The sequence below is a fragment of the Agelaius phoeniceus genome, chromosome 3 (assembly GCF_051311805.1).
Source record: "Agelaius phoeniceus isolate bAgePho1 chromosome 3, bAgePho1.hap1, whole genome shotgun sequence".
NCBI lineage: Eukaryota > Metazoa > Chordata > Aves > Passeriformes > Icteridae > Agelaius > Agelaius phoeniceus.
The window spans coordinates 101,472,303-101,498,165 of record NC_135267.1 but is presented as its reverse complement, the minus strand read 5'-3'; the positions used below and the strand labels follow the sequence as shown (position 1 = coordinate 101,498,165).

The window sequence follows — 25,863 nt, the reverse complement described above, 5'->3', positions numbered from 1 at the left end:
CTTGGTGTTTCTTAACCAAATTCCTTTCCTAATCAGAACAATAATAACAGGGAAAAATTATTCCCCCAAATTAGCAATTAATATTTAAATCAGCTCTAGAAGATTAACATTCACAGATGTATACTATGTAATTTGTATGTGAATGATATACATTTACTAGCAGTAAGATCTGATAGGAAAATGTAGCTTAGACAATCATATTTTTATTATTGATATGAAAAGACTACATACCATTTGGCATGTCAAGCATTTAAAAATTTTGCTATTCTCAAAGGCATTTCTAGAATTTTAGCTGTACAGTGTTTGGATATTTAACAATCATTCTGCTGACACACATTTGGAACTACTTGAATAAGAAGAAAAAATTATGAGTCTGAAAAAGCAGAAAAGTTAGAAGACAAAGTTCCTTGTTTGAAACAGTAATATTAACAAATATTCCCCATGCCAAAGCAGTTTCAAATATGATGCATTTCCTCATGAAGGTTGTATAAACATACAAAATTCACTACATATGTTTTTTTCAGAAGAAGCACATGATTATGGAGCAATTCATGTTCAGCTCTCCTCCCTGCCCTGCTGTTCTGTCTTAGAGAGGATATGAAAAAGGGTTTCTTGTACACAAAATGTGGAACTCATATAGCCGGAGACATAACTATTTGTGTGCCACATGGCGCAATATCTCTTATTCCATAACTTGATTAATGATCTTGTTGGTTTAGAGTTATAACTTCCCTTCCAGATTACACAAGCATAAAGTAAAAAGATTTGTGACAGGTAAATAGCTAATTAAGACATAAAAATAATATAACACAGATTCCAGACCTGTCTATATATTTTAACACATAACTGCTCCCTCAGCCTGCTATTTTTAGGTACAGGATGTTTTCAGTTTCCCCAAACAGTAACAGTAATAATAACAATAACAATAATTAACAACAACAATAATAGTAATCATCACCATCATCATCTCACAGAATCAGGGCCTTTTATTGTAATTTCTTTGTGTTGATAAACCCCAGGCTTTTTATTTGAAGGACTTTTTTCAGGGTAGAAATTTAAATAAACCAAATTTACTTAACAAGGGCCCACATATTAAAAAAACACCAGTGATTTTCTGTGTTAACATTTTAACACTACTAGTCCCATCACTGAATTCAGTTCAGCACCACCAACTGAACACTACAAGACCTTTTGATGACACTGTACCTGACAGGTATGTTTGTTCTTCCACTTGCTCAGCACACATGGACTGTTCTGCATTAAGACCTAAAGGACAAAAGAAAACAGAGAATGGAGTTGGCAGCACACATTGTCACTATCAGTTAACAGACTTCTGATTTTCCAGTTAACAGATGAAAAATGCCACACAAAGATGCAGCTGTTTCAGAAGAGCCCACCAGACAAAAGCACATTTATCATCACTGAGAGACTTGGATCTTTATGAAAATTAAAGCTGTTGAAAGAGGTTTGAAAACCAGATCAGATGTTGCTGTGCTTGAACCTTTCTGAACCATACCTCCACCTCCTTGAGTGCATCTCGCAGTTTGTCTGCTCGCTTGGTTTTCAGGATCCAAGGATAATCTCGAGCTGTCAAATAAAAGTGAGGGAAAAAAAAATGAAGATGGTAGAGAAATGTGTATATGTAAGTGACTGTATACATATAAAGTGTGTGTGTGCAAACATTTATATGTGTCATTTTAAAAAATTCTATGAGTTGAACTTCCTTCCACAAATCCAAGATTTCTAGGAGTTGCCTTACATGTAAAACTTACCTACAGCTGGAAGGAAATGGCCATGGTTTCTATTGTCAAAGGGTCTGTTTTTGGAAGGCTCAATCATAGGAACAGTTGGCATGCTCTATCCACAATGACCATGATTTCCCCATGGCAATTGTGTGCAAAGCTTACCCAGCTGCTAGGCACTTGCAGTGAAAAAGTATCTGCTGTTCAGTATATTAACTCAGTTTCAAGTTTCAAACATCCTAAATAGATTCTCTTCTTCTGAACTAACATTTCATTGCCTAATTTCAAAAAGCAGGCGCTAACACGTCTGCAAAATATATATGCATGAATATATGCATATATAGAAATATTAACTACAGGCAAATGTGAATGCCATAACTTATGGAGTCTAGTTATTTATAGGATTTTCTTGCAAATTTAGTCTGAAGAATCTGCCAAGTCAAGCAAATAAAAAGCTGCATGACTGCTGAAGTCCTTTAACAAATTTATTAGTGTTCAGCACACTATTGTGAAAATTCTGGCCTAATACTCGAGCAACCAGGAGGCAAAGCTTCCTCTGGAGTTGCCAATAACTGGCTTGTTTCATGGATGAGAATCAGGCTCTAATAACTTGTGAAATTTCTTCATTTAAAAGTGAGCAGTTTTCTGCTCATAAGTGTACAATAAAACCACTAGAACACATTGTTTATAATCTATTCCTATTTAAAGGAAACCTGATGAAAAGTTTTGAGCTCCAAGCTGTCAGTTTGTATGCCAACTTCCAGACTGAATGACTTAGCAGTTGTGCTTAAACCTCCCTGCAAAAAGCAGCTTACAATAGAAGTGCTATACAGTGAAAAAATGAAGGATTTTATACATCAACAAAAGAGGACACCAGCATACAACTTCTCTTTGTGTTTCATTGGACTGAAGCCAGCGTTGGTGGAACTGTTATGATAATATTAATTAGGCATGTAAGATCACATTTTCAATGGGTGCTTTCATAAATACTGGAATATTTATCCACATATGCAAAATGGGAAATTGCCTGTACAGATACCAAACTATCTGTACAAATCAACAGCTGTGAATGAAGTTTCTCAGTGCTCCTCTTTGCAAAATGTGCTGTGCGGGCCCTGTTTTAGGGGCACCCCCACACTCCCAGGGACAAGATGCAGCAGCTTGAGGTCCTGTTGCCCATCACAAGTGTAAAAGGCACCACCGGGGCTGTTGGTGACAAGGGTTATCTAGGCCTGCTCCTCCTTTCACACATGCAGCCCTGTGGGATACCATTACACTGAGCACAAGTGATGCAAACCTGTGAGGCTCCTCCCTGCCTAGAGCCCTCCCTCACCTGCCCACCTTCCCAGAGCTGCACTGACCCCGCCTGACACAGCAACCTCTGCAGCAGGTGTGGATTTGCCACATGGCTGCACCTTCACACCCATCCCCAGCGGGGCTTCAGCCTGCTCCAAACACACCTTGCAGTGATGGGAAGAACTAATCCTTCCAGAACACATTTTGCCTCCATATGCATGCACAATTCCATGGGAATTTTCATTTGGATAAGCTAACAGCATAGACGTGGCTTTGTGAAGTTATCCAAAAAATCAATTTGATTTTTCAGAGTTGTCATATAATAATGTTTGAACATTAATGAACGTTCTGAGCAATGCAGGAGTTGTAAAACTTGAGCTAAAGAAAAGTTGTACTAATATAAACATCATTAACAGTCACAAGTACTGCTGTGTGATAGCATGAACTGAAATTGCCTTAACCAGGTAATGCAGGGACAGTGAAAATGATTCAAAGCTGAAACCATTCTATGAAGGCAGCTGATTATTAATCTGGTATTATTATTAGTTATTATTATTAGTCTATTTGGCTGAAAATATTTAGTTACAATTTCCAGTTTTAAGCCAGATGGTGTTGCAAGGCCAGAGATGATTGGGAAAATGTTTATTGCTCATCTGCTAAGTAAATTTCATAAGGAAAAATCTGGATTATTTTTGTGATTACTTTTTACAATGGACTGGAAAAGCAATAAATGCTGCAATGCTTAGTGACAGGAAAAAAAAAACAGATTGCATATATACCAGGAAGGAAAAATTACAAATTTTCAATTGTTTCGTGCTGTGTAGTTCTGTGATCATCAGTCTTAGATGACATGTGCAGAAAGTTACATTGGAAGCAGTCTGGGGTTATTTTAATGCTCTTCCAGGGGCATAGCCAATCCAAATTTGCCATTTGATCTTAGTGTAAGAAGAAACTCAGAAAATATCCTCACATTCTGCTAGCTTTTGCTTCTCTTCTAAGTAACTGTACTTCATCTGTGATGCTAAAGGAAAGAGGATGAAAAGATGAATTAATCCTTAACACTACTGTCAGCAAACATTAATATTAGCGAGAAGACCAGCACAGTTGGATAAAACACAGAAATTTCCAAACCAATCCGGGCAGCCCCGGTGCTTTCAGCCTGTAGGGCAGATATGTTAAACTGGCAGTGAAGGCAAGGCTGACATCGGTGGGCTGGCACGGCCGAGCCCCAGCCCCGCAGGCAGGAGCGCGGTCAGTCGGCTCCGTCGGTCCGTCAGCGCCAGTGGAACCGCGCCGGGACGGGCGGGAAGGGGGGAACCCCAGCCCCAGAGCCCCTTCGGCCCGTGGGGAAACTGGTAGGATGAGCAGGATTAATGAGATCAAGGCAATGGATCGCTCGCCCCGGAATGGCCACTCCGGAGGGCAGGCAGAGATGCCCTCTGCTGGGATCCCGGCGATCACCCGGCCGTGCCCTGGGCTCCACACAACACAAAATATCTTAAACCCCGTAAGAATTCAGAGTGTAAAATCCCACAGAGGTTTTTAGTTACATAACGGTTGGGTTTATGTGAATTTTTTTTCCTTTCCCCCCCGCCCCCTTCTGTGGTTTAAAAAGTTTTTTAATATTCCTACATAAGTTTGGAGAGAGAAACTCTTTCTGTGTTTCCTTATTCCATAGAAATACAGAGGTATATACTAACAAGAAATGTGAAGCTGCATTTTTAAGAGCAAGCAGCTGGTGTCAAACACTGAACATCCTGAAGTTTTGCTCAGTTCCAGTATTTATATATGTATTTACCTGGTTGTTTCTTGTCACAGTACTGGTGGATCCCAATGTCTTCATCTGTACAATTAAATGCATTAAATTATTACTAGAAACAGAACACAACTTAGAAAGCAAGGTTCAGCACCTCAATTTTTTCCTGCTAAAGCAATGCTTGGTGTTAAAATACAAGCACAGTATATAGCCTAAATACCATTGGGACTTTCAAGAACCAGCTGAGAAGGCATGAAGAAGGATGACAAGCCCTTCCATTTATTTGAGGCTGTCATTTCCTTTACATACACTTTGATTCCCTTCTAGCTGCACATGTGCAAAAGTATTTTTACCACCTTCCTAATTAGCATATTTTGTGTTCTTTTACAAGGAAAAGTAAGGATCATGGTGAAAAATGTATCTTGGAATAACTTTAAAATGTTTTCTGATGACTGACACAGCTGAGCTAAAAACAACTGGTTGAAGTTTTTTCCTAAGATTCATGAACTCATAAAGCTGTTCTTTCAAAGGATCCAATATTCTTATTCTACAGGTATTATCATCTAGTTGGTTCCTGTGGCACAGAAATCTGGATATTTCAGCTGCATAGGGACTGCAACTGCACTAGTCAGTTCCTGATGAGGCTGACAGGTAAACACTTAGGGGTGCCTTGGCAAGCTCCACTGGGCATGTCTAAGTACAGCATTATGTTGCATTGTTTTAAAATAATTAATTTTTCACTGCATCTGTGTCCTCCTAAAGTCAGACAGGTATATTCCATGGGGAGAAATTCATTACATGGAAAAAAAAGTAGGAAGGCACTGAAAAGGCAGGCAGGATTTAAACCAGGACATCATCCTCCCTTCTGCCTCAGAATTTTTCAATGAGGCATCTAGGCAATGAATAAATGGAAGCAAAAAAGGTCAAAAGTGAAAAATAGGCATGGTACTCCACAGCAGAGCTTTAATTACAATAAATCACAACAGTGTTTTCACTTAAACCATTGGATTTTTCTATGAAATACAGCTTTTGAGTTTTAGATGTTATTGTTGTCATAGAACAGTTCCCACACAAAGATGGGATGTCAAGGCACACTGAGTCAATATTTGAGTAATAACATTCAGCTGAATATCAATTGATTATTCAAAATAATATTTTGATAAAATTATTGTACAGTACAATTGACATGAAGTGTCATAAATAATCTTTTGATATTGTCCACTTTTAAACCAGTGGGTTTTTTAATAATTATATTTTAGGAATAGCAAGGCAAGACGAATGAAGGTAATGTACACATGGCTGGGATTTAGTCATATGTCTTTTGGAACAATCAATTAATAAGACAAATGTATCCTTGTAAGTATGAAACTTCAAGGAATCATGCAAAATACCCAGAACATGCAGTAATCTTTTATTTTCACATTGAGTACAAATCACAATGCCTCTGCAGTTCACTTGACTGTGGATCATTCACCCAAACTAACCATTAAACTGAAGCTCAGAGTCAAGTAGGCCACAGCTTCCCGAGAAGGGAAATACATCCAATCAAATATAATCTTAATATTTTTTACTTGAAAGGATGCTCCAGTTCCATGACAAGAAAAGCAAAGAAGCTGACCAAATTCAAACTCTGTATTGCTGCTAATTTACTTTCTCTTAAGTATAAAAAAAAACTTCATTTGGGTATTCAGAATTTTATATTAGTTTAATACCCATCAACAAGCTTTGATGATTTGTTTTAGTAACCGGTAACAGCTTACCTCTAATATGTAAGTTGGTCTTCAAAGACCACAGAAACATCTCAGTCAGGCAGAAGGACATCTGGTAATATATGGAGCCTTAGCACTAGCAAAAGAAGGAAAGGAACTGCATGAGCCAATTTTTTACCCTTCATCACCACTGAAATGGCAATTATTTTGGAACCTAACTGCTGGAAGAACCTAGCACTGATGATATTTTGTTACATGTAAGCTGTAGATTTAAACTGCAATTAAAATGAATAATGCTTGAGAAAGAATAGGATAAGTAACATAATATACACATACACATCAAACACAGAGAGAAAACAATTCTTTAAATGTACAACTGCTCTCACTAAAGCAAATAACTTTGGGCTTCATGCTTCTAATGTATACATTATCATCTACTCTTCCTGTATGGTTATTACCTTAACATATGCAAAACTGAATCCACTACTTAAATATGTGGTTTAGATATGAGAATTTGACCTTAAGGCCAAATTTTTAAAATTTTGTATATTGGGAAGTGTCAATATATTAAAGAAATAGTTTTGAACACAGTATTTGCAGGCATTAGTTATAGTGTCAAAACAAATTAAGTCTTTCTAAATGAAGACACCCCAAATCACTTAGAATATATCAATTAGAACTGATAAAACAACAGAAGTGAAGCATATAGAATATGTGTTGAAATATTATGTAAGTTGTTATTAAATGCTTGCAAGGTTTTTTTGAACAATTCCTCTGAATGTTCCCAGTGGAGGACATGTTGTGTTTCAAAGGAGCATTGGGAATTTTCCTAGACACAGTAACCAGCAGACTCTCCTGGGTGATTTCTTGCAGTGCTGTAGTCTTAAATGGGCCACCAGACCAACTACTTTCACTTTTTCTGCTAAACATGGGCACTCACTGAAAGCTGGACTGAGCAGCGGTGTTCACACAATGCAGCAACCTTTAGAACCACTGCTAGTATGGTACTATATATTTTTTTAAGTAGTATCTTTTGTTCCTATGAATGCCTTTTAGATAATTAATCAATTTAGATAATAATTGCAAAATTTTTATCACATAGAGTATCAGACCTTTATGTCAAGAGTGCTATGATGAAAAATATGTGCAAGGATCTCAGGTAGCACCAAGGAAGCTGGGGGACCTTGAGGTATTATCATTCAAACAAATATTTATGTTTGAAGAACTGCCTAATCCACTGAAATAGCACCAAGTGGAAATAGCATTTTCTTTCCACTGATCCCCAAATGTACAAAAAGTCTTGCTGACTTAGTAAATCCCACAGTTCTGTCAAAAAACCCCACAAAAACAAACCAGCAAAAACAAAAAAAGCTCACAACACACATCACACACCTAGTAAAAGAATATACTTTCATCTTAGGTGAGAATGAGGTTTGGAAAAAAATAGAGGATTAGGAGCATGGTGGTCTGTTGAACATGACAACCATTTTTGGTATAAATATAGATGAGGGCAGCCCCTCCTTTACCGTGTGGACTAAAGTAAAAGGAAATTGCACAATATAATTTTATCCGCTTTCTGATTTTTAACTTACTCACTTACTTACGTTAGCAAGTGAAACAAAACTTGCGTTCCACAGGGCCCATAGATCCTAGATTAGAATCTCCCACTAATAGGAAGTCATCATTTTGAGTGAGCTTCTCAAAATCCTGTCACGGCCTGACTAAAACAAAACTCACACACCTTAAAGTGGTAGATGATCTGTTCAGCAGGAGAGAAGGTACATCTGCCCCAAAGCAATGTGTGCTGGGGTGACCCTGGCTGGACACCAGGTGCCCACCAAAGCTGCTCTCTCAGCTCTGCTCAGCAGGACAGGAGAGAGAAAATAGAATTAAAGGTAGGTGAGATAAGGGCAGGGAGAGATCACTGACTGTTTGTCATCATGGGCAAATCAGACTTGACTTGGGGAAATCAGTTTAATTTAACACCAAACAAGATAATGGGAAATAAAATAAAATAAAATCTTCCCCCTACTACCAAAATCTTGTTGCACAAACCCAAAAGAACAAGGTAAGACTAGAAGATTTTGGCATGACAATTTAACATAAACAGTCCAAATTATTCCAAAGCTGTTTTAGGTAGGCTCCATAGACACTTCAAGTTGTGTCCTTCTATTGAATATAAAGCCATCCCATAATGCTATAATGCTGCTGAGTGCACTCCCACCTGACAGGTCAGAAAAGAATTTCAAGTCCTTTTTTTTGTTGCTGGACACACAGAGGGAACTTGCCAAAAAGCAGAAGCAAGTTTTCAAATGGACACTAAGCACTCATTGTCCAAGATGCATATTTTTAAGAAATTTGTCCTCAAAAATGTGAAAAAAAGAAATTTAGTAAGAAAATGTTAAAAACCCAGACTTCTAAAGAACACCCTTTCACACTGAATAATGAAGAGGAAGCAAAATTCTCCTTGTACCTAAAAGAGATATGTCAATTACCAGAATTTTGAGAGTTTAGATTTTTTCTTCTCCCTTTCCTTAGACCTTGAACACTTACTAACCAGCTAATTATTGGAATGCTTGTTACTGTTGTGCCGGTGAAAATGGACAACTGCCCAAAAATACTGTTCCAATGTAACAAACTCTAATCTGAAATACTTTCTGATTAGTTACATTCTATAGTAAAAATAAAAAAAGACAGAAAATTTGCTTCTGTAACAAAATATGGCATTTTCAAGTCTGAGTACTTTTTTCAGAGGAGTTATTCTTTCTTGTTTCCTTTGAAGGAATACATGCCAGCTTTCAGAGTTATGCAACTATATCTCACCATTTCCCACATCATTAAACTCCAGCACAATGGGGATGAGGATGATGATGACAAAATGATCTTTTTGTATTTGAAAAATGCCTCTCAGAATGTACAATATTCCTTTTACTCCATGAGTTGGGCCCTGCTATTGCAAAGAAGGTAGGTGTGAAAGCATAGAAAAATCCCTCCCCCTTTAAAATTGATTAGAATTTAGAAAAAATGGGTTGAAATAACTCTCCTGTTAAGGTAAAACTGGAATTCAGCTTAACAGCTGGTTCTTTTTCTGGCTCACACAACATTTACTGTCTGCTTTCACAATGCCACCACAAACAACAGGGATATTTTAGTGGTTGCAAAAGCTTACTGACAAATGGAGATGTTTTGCAATGGTCAGCTTGTGCCAGTATCTGCATGAGGATTGTTTTGTTTAAAAAAATCTTCAGTTTGGTAACTATTCATGCAGAAAATAATTGCCCTGCCACTTTATAACATCAACAAATGCTGAAATTGATATGAAGAGTCCTCCCTGACACCTCCAATATAGGTTCTGTCATGACAAATAATTAGAAACTATGCACTGCATGAGTGATCTGGGGCACTGGTGCTGCATTTCCTCTTTCCATAGTCACCTGGGAGAGTGGGGTACTTGTGAAAGGCAGTGCTTAGCTCCCAAGGTGAGTGCATCCCAAAAACACCTCTGAAAACATACTAGGAGCAGCCTAGTGATGCCTCAGGTTTTAGCTTTTCTAGCTTTTCTAGTTTTCAGACTCTGTGTTGCTTTAGTGTGTGGTCTGGGCTTCATCTTAGGGGACAGTAAGCTCTCTTCACAGAGCAGGGAGACAAAACAATTCCTTCTCTAGCTGGGGACCAAGGACAACCGATCCAGATCTCAGGCCCAAGAGCATAAACAACAGTGGAATGAAGAGAGAAAAACAAGAAGGATGGGACTTCATGGGCTAAAGCTGTAATTGGGCAATTAGCTCCAATATGCTAATGGACCAAAACTTATAAAAGTGTGAGACCCCGTGACCAGTTGGGCATTTTGTGGCCATTTTGGGTTCATCTTGGGTGTAGCCCTGGCTGGGCTCTTGTGCTGCCCAAGGTATATCCATTGAGGCCTTCTAATAAATACCTACTTTATTCTTTAGCTCCATCTAGTCTCTGTTCTAGGTCAGCCTTCACAAGTCATCACTAAAGAACAGGAGATGGTGACTACAAGAGACCATCTGAACTTGGCAGTTCATGTGCCAGAAGCATGGCTAAGTGTGACAATACTATCCAAAGTGTCCCTAGAAGAGTAAACCCTGTAACTGCCACAATACAGGGCAACCGGTGATGACCATCTGCCTATTCCATTGAAGGTGGGCCCAGGAATGTGCTCCCAGGAAGCTAGCATTCCTAGTGAAAGAGCAGTAAACAAGGGGGACCCCCCCCAAAATATTGACATTGTCTGGGGCACACTCCTTGGAGTGGAAGCAAGGCAAAATACAAAGTCAGTCAGGAGCAGGTCCCTCTAAGCCATGGCAAAGTCACAAAACTGCTGCAATGGCATCCGTACATGTACTAGATGAGGTGCGCCCAAATAAAAGAAAACACTGCAGAATCCATTTTCTCTACTTACCTGTCATCAGATTTTCTTTGGCAAATAATACAATACCAGGAATTATTTTATAAAAATTGTCACAAGCTACCCTTCTGTGTTCTCCTACTCCATGGAAACAAACAATCATAGAATATCCTGAGTTGGGAGGGACCCACAAGGAACATTGAAACCCAACTCCTGGCCCTGCATGATTCTCGAACTCTGGCTGGCTGGTGAGCCTGTTCCAGTGACCAATCACCCTCTGCGTGAAAAACCTTGTCCTGATTTCCATCAAAAACCTCCCCTGACACAGCTTCAGGCCATTCTCTTGGGTCCTGTCACCACAGAGAAAAGTACCCGCCCCTCTTCTTCCCCTCATGAGGATGTTGAAGACCCCACTGAGGTTTCACCTCAGTCTCCTCCAGGCTGGACAGACCAAGGGATCTCAGCCACTCCTCATATGGCTTCCCCTCCAGACCCTTCACCATCCTTGTGGCCTCCTTTGGACTCCCTCTAATGGCTTCATGTCTTTTTTATATCATGGCACCCAAAGCTGCCCCCAGCACTCGAGGTGAGGCTGCCCCAGTGCAGAGCAGAGCAGAGCAGGACAATCCCCTCCCTTGCCTGGCTGGGGATGCTGTCCCTGATGTCCCCCAGGACACAGGTCGCCCTCCTGGCTGCCAGGGCACTGCTGGCTCATGTTCAACTTGCCATGGACCAGGATCCCCAGGTCCCTTTCCATGGCACTGCTCTCCAGCCTCTCATTCCCCAGGCTGTACATCCAGATCTGCACCATTCCAGATGCAGAACCCAGACTGCTTTCATCTTCCATGGGTCTAATTTTTTTCAGAGAAATGGAAAATGTAATAGGTGCAATGAACTTTAATTCACAAAAATACATATTTTTTCATTTGATTTTGGATTGATTACACAATAGCTCTACTAGCTATAGATGCCAGAGCAGATTACCCTCAGTTACTTCTGTCTCCCTTCCTCCACCTTGCAAAGGTTAACATCCAATCTCTGGCACTGCTACAGCTCACTCACAATGGCTAATTTTTAACTTGGACACCTAATGTTCAACAAACGGTAAGTTATCAAGTCATCCTACAAAATTCTATTTCTGTGAAATAATATTTGGAGTAGAAATCACTGCCAGTTTTTACTTCCTCTTCGTGACCAATTTGTCCTTCACGAAGGAGAGAAACTCCCTGCAGCACAAATATGATTCAAAAATGTACTATTTGACTCTGGAAGTTAAAGCTCAGACTGAACTACCTACATTAGATCAGTAGCTACTTGATGTATGCTTTATGTTGATACAACAATTTCTTTGTGTAAAACACATAAAATAAAGTTTTAGACATACTATCTTTTGCATTTTTAGCTACATCAACTTAAAATTTAGTGTAATTATTCATTTAAAAATAGACCAGTTAATTTTTTTCTCTATCATGTTCTCACAGATTAAAAATGCAAAATATTCTCCGAATCTTACAAGACAGGCTTCATCCTTTTATAGCTGTATGAAGCCACAACTGTTTGATATATTATAAAACACATACTGAAATGAAGTTAGTAAAATCATGAGAATTTGTAAAACTTCATTTTGTAGTCTGGCATTAAATAGAAACAATCCAGATTCTTCCTTCACAGCTATAAGCCTTTACTTTACTTTTTGACCAAGTGTCAGCAGCACAGCAATTACAAGAAAATGCTTAATTTATACACATGTATTGATAGTTTTAATTTGGTTTCTTAAGAAAGATGCTTAAGAAGATACTTATGTCTATGTGTCTGTCTAACCTTTTCAAGTTTTTAATCCATTGATCTAAATTAGCTAGAAGTAATCTGATTTGTTTTCTCACAAAAAAATTGTCAAAAATATGTAATTCCTGAAAATGCTGACCCAATCTGCCTGTGGACACAAGGAAAGTCTCTGTGCACCACAACTGAGGAACACACAGGGATAGCTCAGGCTGTGATTGCTTTTCTGTAGATCTATCCTAGCTGGGGAATGGAGCTGTGTGCCCAGCTGGATGATCTAGCAAAGCTCTCATCTCTGACACTGGCCCACGTGCTTAAAGCAGAGCATGAGATGGGCACATGTCAACAGTCTCTTGCCCCTGTGTGGAAATTTACTAACTACAGGAGTCAAATCGGGTTGTAAGGTTCCATGGGCCCATTGGTAAGATAAGCTTGGAATTTTTAGTCACCCCACTTTTAAATTTCACAAATGTTTGGATGTAAGGCACTGTGGAAATAGCACAGAGTGACACAATTTTAGCTAGGTTAGAAGTTAAACATGTGCAAAGGTGGCCTTCTGATCTACCCTCCCTTCTTTGGATTTCAGGGACAGTAATTCTGTCACCTATGCAGGAAATAAGCTATTGGGACTGCATTCTTAAATGTTTCATGCATTTAATTGCACAAGCTTGAGTTTATTTTCTGGTAAGTAGAGGTTGCAGTCTCCATCTTTCACATTGCAGTGGCAAAGCCTGAGATGTGTGTACCATCACTGCAACTCTGCAGTGCCTTGCAAACTGCACCTGGGTTGGAATTTCATTTCCAGTGAGACCGTGGTTAAGCACAACAGTGAATGCTGGTCTCTCACTCCTGATCAGATCAAAACCACCATGGCTATACAAAGCAAAAGCCTGACCTGATCAACAAATACAAATCTGAATCAAATGGGCTATTAATCCATTCTGTAATGGCAAGCTGGCTTTGGTAGTCCCCACTCTTATATTGTGATGGCTCCCTGATACCTCTGCTCCCACTGCACCTTCCCCTGCACAAGCAGGCTTGGGCTCCTCTTCCTCTTCCTCCCTTTCTCTTAGATGCTTGTTGAGGTCCAACCCCTCACCTGCAGTTATTTCTTTCTGAGCCTAGGCCAGTCCCTTCTCACAATTACTGCTCCTGGCACAGAAACCCCCTGTCCAAGATGCTGGCTATCTTCAGCAGCACAGTGGGCTTCATTCTCATATTCATTTACTTCTCCTTTAAATCCCTTTTCCACTGAGAAAACAACTGTAGATTTTGTAGTATAAATGAAAGTCAGATCCCTGTCACTAAGACCAACCACTGATTTCAAGAAGTAGAACAACAGGCATGCTTCTGTAAATCTATTCAGTGCGTAATAATTCATATTAAGAATATTTTCAACAAACACAAATAGAAAGCTGATCAATTATCATACATCTGAATCTCGAGGCAAATATTTACTGGTGCTACTTTTTTCTCTTCAGACTCTAATGATTCAGAATATTTTTGCCAAACACATGAATGAAGAAAATTCTTTTGATTATTCTAACTTCCTCAATCTAAATAGGAAAACTGTTTTGCAGATGGGTGAACAACACACAGGAGCACTCTGTATCAAAATACACACTGAAACTTCTATTGTAAGAAAGGCCTAAATATGGCTTGCAGAATAATCATGGAAAGGAAATACATTATCTGATAACTCAAGAATTCTGGCATGAAAATTATACATTGCAAATTTATTCCCATATGCTCTAAAGTTGTATCAAGTTCCATTCAGTTATTTTATGTGAAGTTCATTTTATTGTTTTGGAAATCTGAAAACAATCCTCTTTTTTGCAATATCAGTTCTATTTACTGAATTTTCATACTTTAATATTTTTGCATATTTAACTCTGAAATATACATATAGCTCCTTAAGAACATTATTTGACACAAAGTAAGAACACTGAAAATCTGTAAATGCTCTAAAAACTGTTCTGTATAACAGAACAAACATTTTATCTCCAGCTGATATCAATTATTTCTTGCACAATTAATTGGGCAAAAAGGAACATGGGCCATTATACAGAATGGGAATTGTTGGCTTAGACAGCTGTCCAGTCTGTCCTCTGAGCTCTGAACCAAAAACTCTGTCTACCAGATAGAGGGTGCTGAAGTTCAAGGACATGTGCAAAAATACTACAGAAAATCTATATGGGGTAACTTGTTGCCACCAAATTGATTGCTCATGTGTCAAAACCAAGGCCTGGTTTTTGCTGAGTTATCACTCAAGTAGAAGATGACAGGATCAGGAACTGAATTCTGCCACACTGCTGTGGCTTCTGCCTTCAGAAACACACTTCCAATCCACATTATTGGTCCTCTCTTTCGAAAGACAGATATTGATTAAGTGAACAGATAATAAGATTAACAACGGTGAAGCAGAATTAATTTGAGGGAGGTAATGCCATTTGTCAAGAAGACACTTAAGTTTATGTATCAGCCACACCTCTGACAACCTTAATGAAGCTAAGAACCGTTCTCCAATTGATACTGCAGGCAAGTATTACAATCTGTAACAACTCTCAGACAGAGTGGGTGTGAAAAGTTAAGAAGGTCACAGAAAATAGATATAATTGACCTGGGTTTTTACTTCACAGAGTGAAAAGTTCATATACACATTTTGATAAAGACCCTGAAGGCCTTTATATAAACCAGATAGTAGATAAGTGATCCAAACTACAGATATCCAGTGCTGACACAACATAAGGCAATTACAGAAGTACTAAATGTCAAGCTGCTTTACGACATTCTTTTAGATAGTGATTGCTGTTGTAAATAACCCAATTTTTCAATACTAAAGGTCAGTAGGTCATAAAATTTTGTAGCAGTGTTTTCTTATCACCAGCCAAAGGAGAAGAAAACAAAATCTCTCTTTTTTTAAGCTGAGCAAAAAGAAGGTGGAAGGGCCTACAAATAATCCAAGCACATGAAAAGTCCTTGCTCCACTGCTCTATCATTATTGCAATTCCTGTTTGCAAGGAAGTTTATACTGGCAGGTCTTTAAACTTAGAACACTAGTTCTCATTGAAAATGAAGGATGTAAACATGTAGGTCTACAGCAGTGCTGCAGACAGCAGATGTAAACTGTTTCTTTCCATCTGTGCCTCTATGCATTGGCATCCTAGTTCATCAGCTGCCTTGCAGCATGGGTTGCTATGAAATAAACAGTGATCAGAACAACAATGAAGTCCAAAGCAATGGGTTAAACCACAGTTCAGTCTGTATTTTAATTACATTTGCACGTAAGCAAATAAGAGTTCTATATTTTTATGCAGTATTTCAGATTTAGCTATTGTACAACTAACTAGATCTGTACAGATGTCAGGTAAAGAGCAGCACTCAAAAATACAGCACAAACAACTATTTTGTTTTCTGTTTATGAGCTGTACCAACTAAAGGCCAAACTGTACAGCTCTGGCCTTTAACATTTTATATTCTGCATGTTCACTGAGTATGTGCTTCAAGAATTTTCTAAAGAATATTGTTAAACACATTGATTTTATTTATAAATCTTGCAAATTTGCAAGCTGCCTTTAAAAAATAGAAATGTATTTCTGAGTATATTGTATGAGTTGAATAAATTTACTAGAACAAACAGATTATTTTTAGATCGATAACATCTTTAGATGTTGCTTTTTGCATTCATTTTTAGAATGTTTTCACATTTAAATAATTTCCAGTAGCTATTTTATGCTGACCTATTTTGTTTAGATGCAGGCAATAAATTAGGCAAGCAATAAATTAAGCTTTAATAATATTTGAAAATCACCTTTGAATAGCCTTTTTCAAGGCTCATTGAGATTCTTGTTTGTGAGCATTTATTTTTAAATGTTTTTTTTTCTGCTATACTTGAATTCTAGTTAATCCAGTGAGACTTGTATCTTGGTTTCTTCAATGTAATGTTTAAAAAAACCTACAATGCCTATGTGTCAGACTTCCTTTTAAGGAAGATTTGATTGCAAACACAAACAAAAAGCTTTTCTTCTTTTGTACTCCTTTATGATCTTCAAAGAAGTTTCTATGAAAAGGACTGTATTTTTTCAATTTTAAGCCATACTCACCTTTGCAGTTAGGAAAAAAAATGAAAATTTCATGTTACAATAATTAATTCCTGATTGTAATGTTACAGTATAGTTTATGTTGTGTTCTAATTACGCAGATATGCAAAAGGGAAAATAACTTTGAAGAAAAAATGCATTTGTTTAAACATTTTCATAATTACAATGAAACTGTTGAGCAGTGGGTTGTATATAAACTAAAATATACACAGATTTTAATACTGAGCTATAAACTCTTCTACCACTCTTGAGAAAACCATGGCAGTAAAATAATCAGTCTGTAAGTACAGCTAGTTTCAGAAAACTACCTCATTCAAAATGCAAACAAGATAGGCCCAAATTGGTCAAAAAGCTCAGATCAGCTTCATTCTACCTCTTATGGGAGCCGAGTAACACCAGCTGTCAGTCAGATTCCTGCAGTTGCCTTGGCTCACTACTTTAAACAGTTTTGGTCTCAAAGCTGTCCTACAACATAATGGTGATAGATTTACTAACTTCCAGCACCATTCCTATATATTTGAGTATCTATAGTAAAGAGGAATCAAGTTTTAATATCTTCAAAGATATCACACAGATAACGGATAGCATCCAACACTTTCAAGGAAAACTTTCCTCTTGCTAATAATACCATCACCATGGGATAAATAGTGTTAGGTGTCACTTTATGATTAACTTCATCTGCCTGAAATAGCAGAACATTACAGTAGCTTTATTTGATATACTAGATATTGATACTGTTGGAGAAGCAATTTCAATCACCAGCCCCAGTTTCATGTATGCAAGAGCTCTAAATTCTGGCTGGTATGAACCAATAGTTCATCTTAGCTTCTGTAAAATTATGTAGTAGTGGAAGTCATAGGTATTATGTATTAAATGAAAATTAAAATGTAAAATGGATTTTTAGGCAGCTCTTAATACTTCAGAAACAACCAGCTAGAGTGCAGCATCTTCCCAACACAGTCAAATTATGGAGAGAAAGGTGAATTGGTTCCCCCTGTATTTTCAGATAATACTGGTGATATGTTCTCTGGTTTCAGGCTTATTGTCTTACTAATTCAGCTGTATACTGAGGGTGTTTTTTAGTGGACAGACTTGAAGGAGACGAAACACACAGAAATAAAAAATGCGCCTCCTAACTATCTTTAGTCACCAGTTAGAGTATCTGGTATATTTGTTCATCTATCCTTTCTTTTCATTACAATGCTTATTTGCTCTACTCCTATCATCAACTAATGGATTTATGGTACTTATTTGAAAAAACATATGAAGCAGCTCTTGTTAATTCAAGAAATATTTACTGAAGGAACCAATCCTGCTAAAATTATAAAGCATAATACCAGAAGGTGTAATTAGCTTACAAAAGTATAAGATTATGTAAACTCCATTTTCAATTAATCAGTCATTGTTACCTGGTTCTAATTTTAAAATACCAGTTGTGAACTCAACCAGTGATTTACAACAGCTACTCAAATATGCTACCAGCAGAAAAATCCATGTGGCTCATTTTCAGAGTTTCTAATTTAAAATTGCATCCTGTTATCATTCAGCTCAGAAGAAAAACTACTACTGGGTCAACTGGTCCGAGCTCCTTGTGAGACGAGTGGGCACACCAATATTTTGTTCCAAGGTACAATCCTATTCTGATTTGCACAAGGATAGTGCCAAATACATCAGATTGGGGCTGAAGTTTGCTTGGCAAACATTACAAACTGTTGCATTACAAATTTCCTTAGTATCTTCTTATATTGTTTTCATAAGTCTCATCTAAAAATGTTTTTGAAAATCTATCAACAACTACGTTTAAAATGACACAATGTAACCTTCAATGTCCAAAACCTTCAAAGCACTCACATGCTTCCATTTACCTATGTGTTTATTCAGAAGATCCAAATTTTGTATAGAAAGAACAGCATATCCAATATCCAGTAATTCACATTGTCCAATAATTCAGTCCATGCTAAGGAAAAATGTTTTACTTTTGCCTAGGTTTCACTCTCAAGTTGAAAAAAAATTTATGTGAGTCAGAATTAGACAGTACAGGCACTAAAGCAAAAATGTACACCTTTTAACAGATAAAAGGAACATTAATTGAGTATCACATAATCTCTTGGAAGAATTAGAATTAAATTAGTTACACAACAATGTATGTCAGCTTCACAATGCACACCCACTGACGCTGAAATTCACATTACTTAAATATATATGCAAATACTAAATTCCCAAGTTGTTAGTGAATGTGACGTCAGGAAGATTTACCCATTTTAATTCCATGTGTTCTTGCAATGTAAACATTGCCTTTTGAGAAGAAAGGTCCTCACAATCTTAGAAAAGATATTGTGCTCTACATGTAAAACTGGAGACAGCAGTACCTGCAGCCCTTTGTGTAAATATGCTACTATGAGCACATCAGCATATACTGGTGCAATAAAGATGTGGACACTTGTGACTGAAGGGACATTTGGCTACCCTTTTTAAGGCTTAGGAGGCTATATGGCTCCTAAAGAAGCTCCTGAAGAAGGCTTTGATCCCTTTCCTTTCCAAGCTCTGTACCAGCTCCTCCAGCTGTGTGCCAACATTTTAGTCGAGATGGTCTTTGGAAGTTTGGGCAGCTTTCAAATGCTGTTGGATATCAGAAATCCTTACCTTGAATCAGAAAATTAGTGCAAAGATGTATCAACTTCTCCAGGAAGAGTATTTTCAGAATCACCATCTCCACAGGCTGGCTTTAACAAAGACTTGCAGGTGGCAGATTTCTTTGCTGAGTGCTCGTGACCATTCCTGGGTATAGAACTGAGATGTAATGCTTTGTGCTATGTTCCACTTTTGAATTTTAATGGCTTTTATTCAATCAGTCTTAGGAACGGATTCCATAACAGGAGAATTTTCTTTTAAAAATCTTTTTATTTCCATTCTCCTTCACTAACCTTGCACCAATGTCCTGGGTCAGAAGTGCAGGCTTTAAATTTGTATTCCTAGGACAAATGGCTATAAATCCTGTTCCCTACTCTGCTGCCTGCACGTTCTTACAGCAGAGACACAGCATTTTTAAGTTTGCTAGTGAATGAGGAATCATGATGATGATTCTAGAGAAAAAAAAAACCCAGCTGTATTGCACTGAGAGTTTTATTTTTAAATCTTTACTAGCAATGGCAGAAACTTGCAAACTGCATCTATTTTACTATTCTTGCTGCAAATATATGCAGTGGAGTTATAATGAACGAATGTATTTCTAAACAAGGCAGTAATAATGTGGCAAGTGCTATAATGTACAGATGCTCATCTCCGTCATTCATTAGGTAAGAGACAGCCCATTTTTCACTTGCATGGGGTCCATGTATATTTTCTTTCATTTTACAGTAACAATTATGAAATGTAATAATTTTGCTGTTTTGAATCATTCCACCTTCTCTCAATCACCTTTAGTTATCAGCATCTTAATCCTCTGAATTCCAAGAACAGTAGTCCAGGAAGGAATGCAAATTAAAAAAGAAAATGGATAATTCTAGAAAACATAAAATGATTCCTTGTTAATCTACAAATACTTAAAGTTAAGTAAATTTGGTTTCAAGGAAAGAGAGCTCCTTGGTGCAGAAGCACCCTCTAATGGCTGGCTCCTGACTGCTCTGAATCACAACTGGAAGAGCAATTTAATAGCTCCCCTAAAAAGCAAGGGAAACTGCTAAGATACAAAAAAAAAACCAAAACCAAAAAACAAAACCAAACCAAAACAAAAATATATAAAGGGAAATGTGAAAATATGTATGCACATGCACATGTTCACGTTTCACTTACAGTCCCTGTTGCATATCCTTAACACAGAAAAAGAGCATCATGAATCTGACAAACTTTTTTTCATTGAAGCCTGTATTTCCTTTTAAAACAATATTCTCCATTTAGCATATAAAATAGCGTTTTATGTTCTCCCAGGTTCTAACCATTCTTCAAAATTTAAAGACAAACAGAAACTGAATTTCTCCTTTTATCTCAATTAACTTTTACAAAAGAAAGAATTAACTGGCTTTAAGAAAAATGCTATACTAAGTCTAAATCTTAAAATAATTTATGCTAGAAGGAACGTGGAAGTCAGTGGATCCAATCCCCTGCACAAGTTGTCCAGCTCTGAAGTTGCATTCCAATAGAAAAATACTATGTAAGAAAATAAAAAATCCTTTTGGGTGCTAAAGGTGTACTAGAAATTTCAACAATTTCTGCTGTCTAAAAATATGCCTTAACAGGTATTTTCCCCTTCTAGTCTGGTTTTGCAGGGGTTTTGTTCAATGAAAATATCAAAAATTTACTCATATAACTGCATTATTTTACCTGCACACTAGAATATGTACTCTAGTATACAGCCCTTTATTATTAACTGTTAAGTATAATACCTCAGTGCTCATACAAAGCCATTGGCAGATAGAGCAGTTAATAACATGAGAGTAATGAGACCAACCAACCAACTTGCTTTTCAACATCACTTTTCAAATCTCTTTGGGCTAAATTTTCAGTGTGGGGAATTAGCCATAGAAATCCCATTAACATTAATGAATGTTCCATGGTTAACTCCCCATGCTCTGTGCTGAAGATTTACCCCTATATCTCTAAAATAAATATGTACAGATGCCAAAATTCTTTTTATAGAGCCTGAAGAAATTAAGGACTCTATTCTCAAATAATTGACTTATACACATGTATCTTTTCCCCCCATGGATCATCTTCCGCATATCAGGATGAGTGTAATGTCTGCATTATTCTCATTGAACAGATTATCCAAACTGGATGTTTACTGCATAAAGGCTGAGTTTAGTTAATTGCATATTTTACAGAAATAATATATAGATTGCGTTGGATTTTCTTATCATTAAACAAACAGTGATTGAACAGTATTCACTGTCATTGAGAGCAGCATGTATTTATACTTATATTTCTGAAGATATAAGAATTAAGGAAAGTCAATAGTCTGAAAGAATTGGAAATTACCCTATACACCTACCAAAAAGCCAAAATACAACTGGGTCAACAGAAGTCTCTGCAAGCAGTGACTGAGGCACTGTGTAAAGATGGGGAACAATGTTTGTTACCTTGACTATGAAAATAATGAAGGTGGGAAGGGCTTCTAGGACCAAAATCAGCAAGGGTAGGGGACATATTGCTATCATTTTTTCTATTCCCATTTGGAAGCATATACTCTTTCTATTTTTAAAATATTAATTTAGAAGCTTACCTTCCCAGTTAAGCTCATAATTTCAAGTTCCACTACAGCTTTCAAAAAAGTGCCAAAACAACTGCTTCAAATCATATTCACTTGCTAAAATTTGGAATAAGTCTTCAGTAACACTCTTTACGTACATAAAAGATTTACTTTGTCTTCCTTTGAATACTCTTCTTGGAGATCAGACTGGAATACATCAGGTTTAATACCCAATTTTAAGCGTCTGTCCTGAAAACAGTGACAGTGTGTTGCTGTTACCACTATAATCTCAAAGAGGAGAATCTACTTCCTCCCTGAATACAGAACCAACAAATCATTTACATGGAACCTGTACAAATTGTTTTGTGTGAAAATAATATACCAGCTAAATAAAGAAAGAGGAAACCCCCTGAAATTATCCGGTGAAACCATATTGGAGAAAACTCATTCAGAAAAAAGTATAATTCTTCTGGTTATACCTGGAGCTGAAGATGGCACATTTAGATAAAAATTCTTTTAGCTTATGAGCAGACTCTTGAAACCATTTCTAGATCAAAGATTAAATGTATCGTCCTCCTAAGAATATCAAACTATGTGACCATAAACCAATCCTCTTTCAATAGCAACACATTTAGACAGATTCCTCCTTTCCATTGAAAGGTCTTTCATACAAGTCTTTCATAGCCAAGATAAAAAAGGGAATTTTCCTGGTAGCATTCTTCACAAAAATGCTTTCAGTTAGAACTGAGAAATCTGGAATGAGGTAAGGTCAGACTGGTGCGGGTGGGAGAAGAATCAGTCATGTAAACAGGTTTTATATTGCATTTATTACAAACTCCCCTTATTTTCAGTTGCTTCTTTGGAAATTAGCACAACCATGACTGGATTAATTCTCTGTGGGTTTCTCTCTGTACTGTTATTGAGCAGTCATGGGAAAACTCAGCCAAATGAGTATGGCTCTAGTGAAGCCATACATCTATGAGGAAGGGCAATCACCAGAACACAGGGTTTGTCTAAAAAAAGACATTCAAATAGATAGGGCACTTAAGCTGACCTCCCTGAAGTGATGTCCTCATACTTTAATTGAGCTAAATTTTTGGTGTTTTATGTCACTGTAAATGAAAAGGAATAATTTTATAGGGTATGTTTGTTGGTTTTCTGGTTTACAGACATGCTCCTACCTACCCTTCAGGCAGCCTATCACTCACTGCACTAGTTCACATCTGAGCAGGTCTTGCATCCATACCTGTGCACACTACAAGACTAAGCAGACCTGCTGAAACCTCTCTTTAAAGACAACCAGGAATGCATCCTTCCAATACTATGAGAAACACAGAAACTACAGGAGCCACATCTTTTTCATACCCTCAGCTCATGAGAAAACAAAAGGCACAGACTTTGGCATGCATACTGCTACGTCCAGTGTTTCTTTCCCAGTGGTGCACAGTCGGTGCTCCCTTTCCATCACTGCATCCCCACAGAGGGGTGCCATCCTGGTAAAGAGCAGCAGTGTTATCTCAATTTTTTTGTCCAGTGGTTTTTGGAACACAAGTCTTTAGCATCTCCTGCTCAAGACATACTGCAGTGTCAAGACACCTTGCACAGGTTTATCCATAGTGACTAAATTGCTGACATCTCTTCTCCTCTGATCTGATCCCATGGGCAGCATCAGCTGGAGGCCTTAAGTATATTTCTGCTCATGGCATCCTATAAAATACTTTTTCCCATCAAGATTTTTTGCATAGGGTAATGGGAGAAGGGGAGAGAGGATAGATATTTTTGCTTACCCAACATCATTTAAATGTGTTGAGCACTCTATCTATAAAACATCCCCACTGCTGTTGCATTTCACAGGAGCCTCCTCCCTAAAAGCATCCGAAATTTCCACAACAGTCCCAAGAGCTGTTTCCCAATATTCAACTAGTTTGCAACTAAGGGAGCCTTCAGATGGAAATGGCAAAATGCCTGTTGGCACTGGCAGGAGCTCCCCTGTCTACCCAACTCACTGGAGTGAGTTCAGAGATGGTCAGGGGCCTATGTTACACTGAATTTTTGCTTCCACCACTGCTCATCCCAGCTGTGCATCATTACACTGCTTCTTCATGTACCAGCTGCAACCAGCTGATCTATCCCTAAAGCAGCGCTCCACCAAACAAAGCAGTTTCTGATAAATATCCTGGGGAAGGAGCTATTCTCTTCATCTACTTGCTCCCACTTCTTCAGTAGCTGTATGGCCATAACTTCAAAAGTTTTATGAAATCACAGACCCAAAAACATCTCTCTACAAGACTAAACGTGCAATCTAATTTCCATTAATGATTATCATGATCTATGACATATGCTCTGCGCTGCCTTACAGCAGTTCAAAATTGAATGGCAAAATTAATGGACAGGGGAAGATGAACCATAAATTTTCTAGCTTCATTCCCAATATCAAAATTTCTGCAACTATTACAGGCATTGACATATGAAAACAGGCATTGACATATGAAGAATTGTGCAAACATGCTAAAAAAAGCAACTGATCCACAGCATGGTACTGAGTAACACAACATTGCACGATAGGCCCTACCTCCAGGATAACCCGTGGTTAAATTACAAAAGCAGGGAACACAAAATACATCACTCCAGTATGCTGAAGTTATAGAGAGGCATTTCACTTTGACAGAGTCAAGTTGCTCCACATGGACCAAACAAACTATTCCGGTTCCCCCAAGTGCTCTTCATATCTGACAACACCTTTCTCTATAGATCCTTCAGGATCAGGAAGAGCCTGGATACCGCAATTCCTGCATCAATATATGTCTGAGGACTTTTAAAGGTAGTTCATTACTGTGAAGTCTCACAGCTGTCCTGGCCTTTGTCCTTTCCAAGGATTTCTTCATGAGATATGTGATATTGAGAACTACTTTCCTCATCTGTCAGCCTTCATTCAGGATTGCAAAACACACACCAAAAAAATATTCCATTGCTCGATCACGCTAACACAAGTCATATTAATTAAGAATATGTTTGTGTAATTACATGGGAGAGGTGCTTTGCACAGCAGTTAAAGTGCATGCAACATCTATAATAAGCAACCCTGTGTGTAAGACATTATTACAGTACAGGATTCTTGGTCTGAAAGAAAGAAGTAATTTGAAAATTGATGCCAAGTCTTTGGTGTTTTCTAGGTCACATAAATTGTTATTAGGACCTGATATATTTAAGAAACAAAGCACATTAAATAATATTTTATCTGACTCAATAGGAACAATCATTCTATGGCATTTGCTGAATAAAGTCAAACACATTTCTTCCAACAAGTTAATTAAAATGTATTATTTACATATAGCAGCTAGATCTGAATGGCTATTGCAAAACTTTGATTTTCTTTAGACCACTTTACCTAAAAGAATTAAACATTGATGCAATCAATGTTTAAAGTTATAATGATTACTTTGGTTAGACAAAGTAATTATGATTACTTTGGTTAGACATCTCTTCTCACAGATGCAATAAGCAGAGTTGCACACATTTTGTGATAAAGATTCGCAGGCTCAAAAACTGTTAGCAGGACAGCCCAAATGTCCTTAGGGAAGCCAGCTCCCCAGTAACTGCCCAAACCAGGGAGCAATATATAGGAATAATGTGCACATGCTCAGCAAATCCATTTTTATGTTTTCTTTTTAATTTTAATATCAAAGTATTCCAAAGCTCAATTATGCTTCATTAGTGAAACTGTGACTATCCCACTTAATTATTTTAATATCTCAGGATTAGACAAGGAATGCAGAATTTTAGTAAAGCAGACAATGAAGGAAACACACTGACTGTTCCAAGAAAAAAAGCTGTATTTCATGTTTTGAGCCAATCAACGATGAGCCACAGATATTGTATTACAGATGATTGCTTTAATCCTAAGGCATTTTAGGGTGTATT

General features: G+C 37.6%; 1 protein-coding gene across 5 annotated transcripts in view; it reads right to left on the bottom strand.

Annotated features, from left to right (window-relative positions):
- WDPCP (WD repeat containing planar cell polarity effector) overlaps positions 1 to 25,863 on the bottom strand; it is a 148,147-nt gene that overhangs the window by 96,140 nt on the left and 26,144 nt on the right. For 3 of the 5 annotated variants that reach the window (XR_013181524.1, XM_077175992.1, XM_054630211.2), the window contains 5 exons: positions 6,555 to 6,639; positions 4,837 to 4,881; positions 4,009 to 4,059; positions 1,517 to 1,587; positions 1,207 to 1,266 (listed from right to left, as the gene is read on the bottom strand). Coding sequence is in view for 4 of the 5 variants with exons in the window: in XM_077175992.1 (XP_077032107.1) it covers positions 1,207 to 1,266; positions 1,517 to 1,587; positions 4,009 to 4,059; positions 4,837 to 4,881; positions 6,555 to 6,615 (288 nt within the window). In the remaining variant the exon portion in view is untranslated. The remainder of the gene's footprint in view (positions 1 to 1,206; positions 1,267 to 1,516; positions 1,588 to 4,008; positions 4,060 to 4,836; positions 4,882 to 6,554; positions 6,640 to 25,863) is intronic. The other 2 variants (XM_077175993.1, XM_077175994.1) reach the window with 2 other exon arrangements.